This window comes from Paramormyrops kingsleyae, chromosome 11, assembly GCF_048594095.1.
Source record: "Paramormyrops kingsleyae isolate MSU_618 chromosome 11, PKINGS_0.4, whole genome shotgun sequence".
Classification (NCBI taxonomy): domain Eukaryota; kingdom Metazoa; phylum Chordata; class Actinopteri; order Osteoglossiformes; family Mormyridae; genus Paramormyrops; species Paramormyrops kingsleyae.
The window spans coordinates 23,625,011-23,636,227 of record NC_132807.1 but is presented as its reverse complement, the minus strand read 5'-3'; the positions used below and the strand labels follow the sequence as shown (position 1 = coordinate 23,636,227).

Genomic DNA, 11,217 nt, shown 5'->3' with positions numbered 1-11,217 from the left:
ACACGGGAATAAGACCTGCTGTAGCAAATAGCCAGCATGACGAGAACCGCCGGCTACTTGATGTAAACGTATCAGGGGTAAGAACAAGAATCCTGTGTTCTGTTGATTAAGCACAAGTACGCTGCATGGAAGGGATAATGAGGCCGCCTTTACTCAATGTTTTTCGTACAGGTGTTTCATGAAATGGAATACTTACTCACATTGTAGATATTTTGCCACCTTCTCACAATCACTTTCTTCAACCCATGGGCTCATAATTTACAAAAAAAACATGGCATTGTTAGTGAGAATCTGGTATGGAAGGTAGATCAGCATGATTTTGGGAATGAACGTTCACAAACCCCACATAACACTTTCTACTATTCCCATCATGTCTCTGGTCTGGTAATGGAAAGATGGTTCCCTGCCTATCAAATGGTACAACCTTGACAATACTATCTGGCAATTTAAACAAAACCACATTACCACGGGTCACAACGAGTTACAAACCCTCAAATTTGCTCTGTGCATCACTTACACAGAAACATGTCAATTAGAAACTCAGTGTTTGCCACACCAGAGCCAACGGAAGTCCTTTCATGCAGAGCATACTTGAGTGTTAACTTGAAACATTCTGAGCTTTAAAATCCTTTAATGCACTTATACAGGTATCCCCACTTCATGTACGTTTGCTTTACCCCGTTTATCTTTGTCAAAAGACCTGTATTAGCCCTACATCTGTTTTCCCTATAGCTGAAAGAAACTCAAAGCGAGCCAATCAGTGAGCCGATTACTGACACACAGGCCTGTGCAGCATAAGAACGTTTCGGTCGATGACGGACCACATATACGACGGTAGTCCCATAAGATTATAATGGAGCTGAGAAATTCCTTTCGCCTAGCGACATCGTAGCACAACACAGTACTCGTGTTTGTGGTGATGCTGGTGTAAACAAACCTATTGCGTTACCAGTCATATAAAAGTATAACAAATACAATTATGTACAATACATATTACTTGATAATGATATTGATAATGGTTCAACTATGTTGCTCATTTATATATTTACTATACTGGACATTTTAAATCATTATTTAGGCTATACCATATAGCCTAAGTGTGTAGTAGGTGATACCATCTAGGTTTTACCATTATCATTCCTGCTTTTACTATATGTTAATGTTATTAGGTATGATTTGATAGGTTATTTTTTGGGTCTGGAAATTCTTTAAAAATTTTACTATATAAATTACAGCGGTACCTCAGAACTCGAACTTAATCCGTTCAGAATTCCAGATCGAATCCTAAAAAGTGATAGAATAATGGAAAACTAATTAATTGGTTCCCAGCCCCCAAAAAACACACCTAAATGTTTTTTTTTTTGCATTTAAACACAAAATGAACTGGATAAAACAAGAGGGGCATATACTGTACTAAACACATCTAAGCGCATTTATCAAAAGAGTAATTCGTAAAGTAAGAAAATAAATCTATCCAAACAATGTGTAAAGTAAAAAAAAATGTGTCCTGCCCCGATCTTCCGCTCCTTCCATGTGCCACGCCCCCTCGTTAACCCCGTGTGGAATCCTCGTTTGATCAGCTGTTTCTGGTTGTTGTCATTAGTCCTCTGTATTTCGTCCGCGTTTCAGTTGGTTTCCCCAGTCCGGTCATTGTATTGTCCATCTGCGTTTTGCCTGCCTTACCTGTAATTAAACCCCGTATTCCCCAATACCTTGACGTCTGCGCCTTTGTCTCCGTTCTATTTATTATAATTAAATGTATTAATGGTTTATTATTAATATTAAAATAATGAATAAGAAATCTTTATTTTTAAATGTATTTTATTATATAATTACTGTTACTGTCTATCATTGTCTAAATGAATTTTTACTGTCTAAATATATGTATTCAGCTAGCGTAAACATGCAAGAAGTGTTACCCTTTGTTTCCGCTGAGAGACGTGCCACGTGACTCATTTCCCCGCGCGTACAAATAGTTCACGGTTTGAGTTCTGAGATTCAGATCGAGCTCTAGGTAATTTTTTTTCGAACTGGTTGGTTCTACTTTTAAGAAATTCAAGTTCTAATGAGTTTGAGAACTGAGGTACCACTGTAATGGTCATTGCTTCTTCGCTTTACACCATTTTAGCTTATGAAAGGTTTCATAGGAATGCTCCACTTTTGTGAGATACCGGTCTTAGCATTATGATTTTAGTCCAGTACAGCAAACATTTTGTTTCTTAAAACTTATGTAGTCAGTTGGTAAGCATTAAAGGATTAAATTAATCTAAACATATGTAACAGTCTATGCTATGTCCTACAATGTTACGTTTCTATGCCTTGTAGTTTTTCAAGTGACAAAACTCCACAAAACATATTCCCCTAAAGTACTTTATGCATAAACTGTGCCAATTAGCTGAAATAACGGATGGTTTTGAAAAATACTGGGTGATACAAATGAAAAATATCGAGATATGTAATATACACATGAACGTTTGAAAAAACACGGCAGATCAGCAACAGAACTGTTTTCCATAACGATAAGAGTGGATGTATTTTTAACTAAGCAAAAAAAAATTATAATTAAAAACATGTTGGAAACACGATTCTGCACATTGGACCCCGGAGTCTGATCTGAGGCCTTTAATTTGTGGTTAGTGGCTATGTGTGGATGTCCTGCAGCCTTTCGGGGAATGTGTCCTTGATTATCTAACACCAGAAGCAACCTCTTCCATCTGAGAGGGACGGTAATATAATTCATTCTGCTTTTTTTTCTGGTGAAAGAGCCCTCACAATGACAAAACACATATCTCCGGACATAAGCTGAGGTGGAAAATAAACTGAACAGATAGATAATAAATGAATATTCTGATAAAATGAACTACTATGACTCATGCTGCAAAAAGACCAAACGGAGCAAAAAGCCACTTATATACATGAGAAATGTGCCATCTGCTGAGATAGGCTAATTTGGGTGGATATGTGGGTGGGTGGAAAGCCCTGCGCGGAGACCCCCGCAATGTCTGGAGAGCAAATACCAAGTTGGCAAAAAAGACAGAAAAAGAGAGGGAAAAAAACAGGAAAGATAGAGGCATTAAGCCAAGACAAACTGCCAGTTCGTGAGCAAGATCTTGATCCCCTTGATGACGGACACCACGGAGGTGGCTGGGTTCAGCTTCAGCGTGTTGGCATCGCCCTTCTTGCACTTGTCCCGGAAGACGTAAATGCAGCCGTTGCAGCTGGCCACCTTCCAGAGCGACGGCACGCAGCTCCAGGCGTCGGGGAAGCGGAGACGCGTGAAGCTCTCCAGCAGCGGGTTGTAGCACACCAGGGAGTCGCCCTCGGCCACCACGAAGATCAGGTCCTTGTGCGCGGTGGCGTGCATGCACCCGGCGAACGGCAACACGTACGGCTTGATGTGGCACTTCTGTGCCGCCGTGTCAAAGCACTGGATGAGCCGTGAGGGCTTGGTGAAGAAGTCCATGTCGTTCTCCTCGCCCCCGAGCAAGTAGATGGTGCCACCCAGGTTGACCCCGGCCGCCCCCGACACGGCCGTGTCCAGCTGGCTCGTCTCGGTCCACATGTTGTCCTGCACCGTGTAGTAAATGACAGCATTGGAAAGCGTGTCCTGCAGGGTCTTGCCACCCAAAGAGTAGATGGCGTCCTCACTGGGCACCGACACCAGCGTGTGCTGCAGACGGTCGCGTGGTAGCGGGGCACAGCGCTCCCAGTCCATGGTGTGCATGTTGCACTTCCACATGCGACGGGGGATGGACCCTCCCACCACATAGAGGTCACCCCCGTGCTTGCAGGCGGCCGTGATCTGGTGGCACAGACTGTTCTGGCCGCTGACGCTGATGGCATCATCTTCGTCACAGTGCAGGGACACAGCCAGTGAGTGCGTGCGCGTTTCTTCTTTGCCGATCAGGTAGATGTGCACGTTCTCGCCAATCTCCTGGGGGGGAAGGGGCAGGATAAATAGGTACAGAACATTCTGGAAGCGTTTTAAGGCTGACATCCCACAGGATCCCAAGCCCTAAGTAAACATCAAGTTGACATTTTGTTTTTATATATTCCAGAAGCTTGCATAATGAAATGTCCTGATTTAATGATTTAATGGATTTGGGCAGATTGAACTGAAGGACTCGCAATTCTAGTGATCCAGAAGCACAGAAGCTTCTACTCAGCTTCCAAGCAACGCTTACAGGTGTGAGTAAGCTGCCTGCTGTTTCAGGTCATTTTTTCCACAGTATTATCCAACACACAAAAACCAAATCCAAGTTCTCTGTGAAACAGCAATGATCACATGATCTTCCATTATTCTCATGCACTGAATCGAAAGCTATGAAGCAAACAGTTTATGAGAGAGGACTAACCTGAACAAATTACTGGGCAAAAAAAAAAAAAAAACCCTGGAAAGTTTTAGTTTTGAGATGAAACATCCCAAATTCAGCTACAAAAATGTAAACAATTATGTCATACACACTTAAATCATGTAGGTGTTTTGCCTTCCTCATGATTTAGGTCATTTCATGCAAAAGCACCTTAAAGGTGGCCGTATACTTCAAACAATGTCCGGACAGAACAAAACCTAGAACGTCTGTGAGAACAATCTGTCTCGTATTTAATGCAATGCTGCCACCTTGTTTGTTCTATGTCATGCCACAATCCTAGAGAACGCAGAACGTTTTCGATGCAGCAGATAATAATATTGTGGTGAGTGCGTGAGTAATTTTAATAAAGATGATGACAGCTCTTTTAAAATAGAAGTTGCTCTTTAGTTACAGCCACTACTGTTTGAATACTAGAAGCGGTAGAGACAGGGAAGCTAAAAATATACATTATGTTGCATGCTAACAAAGACGTGCATTACACGGCAAACAGTACACAGTTATGACATTTACTATTAACCGAAATACACATTAATTTACACTTTTTAAATTGTGGCGTGGCGTAAAGCATGCTGGGAGATGCATAATTTGTCCTGCTTACCAACACTGCAGCCAATCATGGACAGGGGGTGGGAACAGAACAAACGAAAAAGTTGGCCTCGGGACCCTGCATAGGCAGAGCGCCGAAACGATGATCACCGCAGCGTTTAAGTCTCCCACACTGTCATATTGGTAAAAAGACGTCAATTTCGCAAATTCCGTCTGAAGTATATGGCCACCCTAACAGTAACAGTGCTTCATGAGTCCGGGCCCACAAAATAGCAGACGGCAAAAGGCAGTGATTCAATGCTTCCCAGGGGATTTCCCTAACTAAAAGCACACTAAGAACATACGCCCAATCACCTGTCAAGAAGCAGGGGTGATGCCAGTCTCTTCACTACAGGATTAGCAACGGGGATGTTCTGAACAAAAGGACCTCTGACGACTGAGGGGTACGCGTTAAGCAGAGAAGCGGGTTATTGTGGAGATTTACATTTTGTGACAGAGCTATACTTAAAGCTGTCAGGGGCCACTATGGTATTCCATATTCTCTATGGGAAGCCATCACAGATTTATACAGTATAAGGCTGGACACCAATAGAAATAGAGTAAAATGCTGGAATCAAAGGCATAAAACATCTATCCGCAGAACCAAAGTTACTGAAAACATGCAGATTGAAAGCTTAATCGAAACATTGACAGTTCTACTGTCCCCTTTCATAATTCCCAAATTCACATTAAGTAGTACATTTTCAACAAAAGGAAGATGCATGAACCACTTCCAGATACCACGTCACCAACGTGTAACGTTTCCAAGGCTACAGCAAGACACTTGTGTGTGTGTGTGTGTGATGCTACTCACTTGTGATCAAATCACAATAAAGTGGAACTAGACCACTTCTGTTTTGTTTTTCCAGAAGAGCATACCTTCAAGCTGTCCAGCAACATGTTGGAGAACTCCTGTCTTTCCACCCTGTTATGGTTTATCCAGGAATCAATAGCTCCAGTAGGATTCTGGGAAGTTGGTACCCCATCTACATCATTAACATAGTAGAGAAGTAGCACAATTACACGGACAGGATAATTCCTTTCGCTGCTAAACCATGAAGCTTCTACAATTCCATACGCCCTCATATTAATGACACACAAGACAATCTTTGCAGTTTAAAATATTAGTTGAAGAAAGCTTGATTATAAAAACCCCCAGTAATGTCTACAAAATTTTCGATACTGGAAGTTAAGCTGTCTTGCACTCATAATGTGAGCAGCCATATTGGTAAAGATGGTCGTAGCGCAAGACTGACCTTTGATGATGTCCATGAGGAGACGCAGGGGCAGATTGAGAAACTCCTCTGTTTGGTGGAGCTGAACCAGGTGGATCTTGGCACAGTGCTTAGCAGCCGTGTAGAGCTCCAGGTCGCTGTGCCTATCAGCCAACCACATCACCTGCAGGAAGAAAACTGGACCGAATATAAAAGCTAGTATGGCATTCTCAGACCAATCAAGTTTTAACCCAAAACCCGTTGTGTTTCTTATGTTAGATGAAGATTTAATGTCTGCTCTTATTATAAATGTCATCAGTAGGGATGTCCGGATCCACTTTTGTGGACCCTAACCCTAACCCTTCAATATTTATATCTGCCAGTTCCAAGTCCAGATCTGATCCTTAAATTAACATTTAAATATGCATAAACATACAGAAGGAGTTGGTGCATTCTTTGTCTGACTACGCCTAGCAGTTTCACAGTATTCTTCTGCAAGTGCCTAATTAGATTTGTTGTATTAAGCGATGCTCTTTTGCTGCTTCCACTCGAAAGGATGAATTTGCAAACACTGCAGGTAGCTGTTGGGCTACTTTGGGTTTCCGATTTAAAGAATTTCCACACGGCTGACGATCGCAGTTTCAAGCCACGTGCTTCAGGCTTACTGCTGTGTGACAGAATCTTACAATTTGCGCAAATGACATGAATTAGATGGCAGTGGGAATTTAAATAGCTTGGGCTTTGAATCAGGCTGTGGTTCGGATACCGATTAATTAAAAAATGCCTGCATCGGCCCCCAGTCAGATCGTCAATATTGCCTCGGGACATCACTGGTCATCTGTAAATACTACAAGAAACCAGGGCACTCGAAGAGGCAGATTGCTCCACTAGTGAAAATCTCAACGAATCACCTGCAGGCAATTCTTGACCTCCGTGGTGCGTGACAGGAAACGGGAGCACTCCTCAAAAAGTGCCATCAGCTGGTACATGTCGGCCATCTCGTAGGTGTCCTGGAGGTCCTCCACCCGCAGCTTTATGGTGCCGTGGTAGATGTAGTCGACCAGAAGCTGAAAGACGGGGGCGCTGACCCCCTTCAGCTCGATGCTGCGGTTCTGCGCCTCCTTCAGGTTCGACGTGAACATTGAGCGGAAGAAGAGGCTCTGGGCCGACAGCACTAGGCGGTGCAGGAGGAACTCCCGGCCGTCCACCATGACGGTGACGTCGGCAAAGAGGCCGTCTTCCAAGCAGAGATCCATGATGCTCTTCACCACGCGGCTGGAGTGTGACCGGTCAGTGAATGTGTAGCCCAGGAAGTAATTCTCCTCACTAGAGGAGCCTCCAACACTGAGTGGACATTCATCTTCACTGGATTCCATATGACCTGCTAAGTATTGATACATCATATCACAATTATATTACACCACATCTTACAAACTGTGATAGCAAAAAAAAGAGCTAATGCCATAAAAACCAACCAAGAGCTTTAAGGTACTTTTAAAAATTAACATGTTTCCTTAAATATATTTCTCTATCATAATGTTAATGCCATTATTCCATTTATTTGACTGCATATCAAATATCATAAGCCGACACGTCATTGTTGGATGTTTTTTTGCCTGCATTTAAGGAGTCTAAGGTTAATATTTCAATACTATATTTCAGTTACACTGACTTTATAAAACATACAATAACAGCGTATGCGATTATAAGTTACTGAATATTTATATATTCAGAGACTCGGGTGTTCAGAAATAGCCAGACACCGAACTGAGAAGCGGTCATTAACTGCCTATCCACGCAGGGTTTTAAGGACGGGGTAACACCCACGACAGGACGCCATTTCCACCGTGATTCACTGCCTGCACACTTATTAGACACCCAACAGGAGCCGGTTTGGGAGGGCAAAGAGCTCAAAGTAGCGGAGGAGCCGGGAAAACAGGGGGTTAATGACACATTCAGACAGGAGGTACCAGGCAAAGTGCAGCTGGGAAGCTAACAGCCCATACCCAGCTAAAGCAAGAGCTCCTAATATCGCACAAAGCAGTTTTTGTACTAAATCAGCGACGTTATCAGAAGCACAAAAACATCACAAACACAACATGAACAGCTGGAAACTAACTGATACAGAACTAACCAGCTAATGGTTTCAGCTAGCACGTTTGCCCAAGTCGGACGGCAAAACCCATGCTTGATGCTTAAAAATGAAATTATTTAGTTAAATGACAAGAGAGTGTCCGAAACCGAGCATCAAACCCGGTGTGAAAATGCCGATGACACACAAAAGGTGTGTTAATCTGTTAGCTAGCACGCTCGGCTCGCAGGCTACTCTGCCGTCCCGGGTAATTAAAATAACTTTTATGCTGTTTACCAGTGTTTCCAGACTTAAGGGCTTCCGTCTGAGAGTTCCCCCGGAGGATTATCTTTAGTATGCAGAGAGAAAGCAGCGGAGGATGGGAGGCGAACGGCCAGCAGTGCGAAACCCAGGCAGAGTTTGTGTGCAGCGCTGAAAAGGGTCCGGCTAGAAACGCAGCCGAGCATCTCATTCAAAAGTCATATTTCATATTTAATTAAGTTACACTTTATATAAAGCCAAATCGCCCTATTGCTGATCATACATAACACGCAATACACTCTGTTGAGCTAAATCCATGCACTGAGCTCATGGATGTGTTTAGATCCACAAATACACGTCAGCCAGCTCAATCGCTTTCAAGCCTCCGATTTGCGTTTTTGCAGTGTGATCCAGTGCAGGGTCACGGAGAAACGGAAACTTATCCCAAGAATAGCAAGGCGCAAGCCATGGGAACTCCGGGACCTGATGCCAGTTCATCTGATTTACTCATCTCGTCATCCGATTTCCGGAGGTACAAAATATGGACAATTTATGGAGAAAAAAAACTTTGCAATCATTTCTAAACTAGCGCAGTTTGTAATCTTAAAGCAAAACTACTATTCACGTAACGTTTAGCTGTATCGTACATATTGTTTGACTATAAAATATTGTCTTGCTATAAGCTACATATTCTACAATTTGTGTACAATCGCATCACTCGCATGTCAATCGCATGTCAAGCCCATCGCATCACTCACCCGTGCGGGATGTTTCCGAAATTCCGCCCTTGCACAGCTGGGGGCGTGAAGCTGTACTGGTACCGATCGAGCGAGACACTTTACCTTAAAATGATAAATTGACATTGCATTGACCAACGGGCATTGAAATAGATCAATTATAACCTAGTATACTGGTTAGGGTCAAGGGGTGTATAAAAACGATTAATGAAAATCACTCACGTTACTTTACCTCGATTCCTTTAAGTTCCTTATCGATCTCCAATCTTGGTGAAAAAATGCGAAATTCTCCAGAAATCTTCCTATTTGGAGATGAACGTAGTTTGTTTATTGGGTATAAATGCACAGCTTTGCCTTTTGTAGAAATAAAATACCTTTTGAGCAGTAGAACGCTGTTATTGTTCCTGGTTGGTTCCGCTGATCTGGCTCGCGTCGTCTGCACTGGCGTCCCCAGGACCTGAACACTGCACCTACATCTGCTCCGGCCAGCTTATGACAGTGCCGAAGTAGAGGGATTCCCTCACGCTGTTTGTGGCGCTCTTGCCGCCGGCTTGTCCTCCGTACGGAGGCCGGAGAACCAGCATTGATAGTGGACGGTGTCTCTCTTACCAATAGCTAATAGGTTCATAATGCTGCTGGAGTGCATAATATACACAATGCCTTTCCACAACACAAGTCATGAAGGGAAAAATAACATGAAATTAATACATAACAGTTGCTTTATATACATTTACTTTTTTTGCAGAAGGCAAGTCTCTGGAGCAACTTGAGTCAAGGGCCTAATGATGAAATCACTCTGCTAGCAGTGGGATTTAAGCCAGTGACCTACCCATCATCCTAACATGCAGAATCACACACAGCCTTAATGTATTGTACATTTTAAAACGACTATATCCCAGCACAAAATAGAGGTTCAATTTCAGGGATAGGTCAATGTTTCGTAACTTGTGCATTGTCTTTAGTGTACGGATTCCATCGGTATCCTATTGTGAAGGATAAGGTTAGGCTTCATTTAGGATTGCTCCAGGGTTTTGACGATTGCATATCAGATATTCAAAGCTTAAGTGACCTTTTTAACTTAATGAAACCACTCAAAAATGGTTCTAGCATTAGCCTGCAGTTGTGAATCAGGTAGAAAAGCAAATTCACTGACAACCTAAACAGGGCAGGACTGGGACTGAGTTTCAGTGGTTTCTCCTGATTAGTCACTCTGGCACTGAACCAAAACCACCTGTCCACAAACCACAAAGGCTACATAAAAGGATGCATATGACGTCTCAGAGAAGATGCAGTACAGTACTATTTCTATTTCCTGAGGGTCCTGAAATGGAACAGGCTGCAGACCAATCTGCTGGTGTCCTTCTATCGAGCCACAATCGAGAGTGTGCTGGCTCATGCCATCCCCGTGTGGTACGCTGGCTGTACAGCTGCCGATAAGAAGAGACTCCAGGGGGTCACTAGAACAGCAGAGAAGGTGATCGGCTGTCCACTCCCCTCCCTGGACTCCATTGCCACCTCTAGGTGTCTCTCCAGAGCCAGGGCGATCATAAAAGACCACCTCTGTCCTAACCACCACCTATTCAACATACTGCCCTCTGGTAAAAGGTTCAGATCCATCAGGTGCAAAACCAACAGAGTAAAGAATAGCTTCTACCCGTGGGCAGTCAGAACTCTTAATGCACCAGAACACTAACATCACTCCTTCAATCCTCCCCTCACTGCTATCTTTTTAAGCTTATGGTGACCATAAGTATGTATGTGTGTGTGTGTGTGTATGTGTGTGTGTGTGTGTGTGTGTGTGTGTGTGTGTATGTGTGTGCCGATTTCTTCCATACAGCCATCTCACTGCTGCTACTGACTATGGCTCTGTGCAATATCTTGGCAAATGTGCAATTACCAACCTACCCAATAGTGTCACTTATCTATCACTAAAGCCCCCCCCCCTTATTTATTATATTTATGACACCCTTGCATAA

General features: G+C 43.2%; 1 protein-coding gene across 1 annotated transcript; it reads right to left on the bottom strand.

Annotated features, from left to right (window-relative positions):
* Positions 1-128: 128 nt before the first annotated feature.
* kbtbd4 (kelch repeat and BTB (POZ) domain containing 4) lies at positions 129-8,943 on the bottom strand. The gene is made up of 5 exons (XM_023839814.2): positions 8,541-8,943; positions 7,084-7,556; positions 6,215-6,356; positions 5,838-5,944; positions 129-3,934 (listed from the first exon to the last, which is right to left on the bottom strand). The coding sequence occupies exons 1-5, from the start codon at positions 8,713-8,715 to the stop codon at positions 3,074-3,076; spliced, it is 1,758 nt and encodes a 585-aa protein (XP_023695582.1). The 5' UTR covers positions 8,716-8,943; the 3' UTR covers positions 129-3,073.
* Between the last annotated feature and the right edge of the window lie 2,274 nt (positions 8,944-11,217).

Excerpts from the sequence above, each read along its gene's own strand:
- kbtbd4 (XM_023839814.2), bottom strand. The coding sequence starts at position 8,715 with ATGAGATGCTCGGCTGCGTTTCTAGCCGGACCCTTTTCAGCGCTGCAC. Across the intron at positions 7,557-8,540 it reads CCTTAAGTCTGGAAACACTG|CAGGTCATATGGAATCCAGT; the intron begins GTAAACAGCATA and ends ATCAATACTTAG. Across the intron at positions 6,357-7,083 it reads AGGTCAAGAATTGCCTGCAG|GTGATGTGGTTGGCTGATAG; the intron begins GTGATTCGTTGA and ends TTCTTCCTGCAG.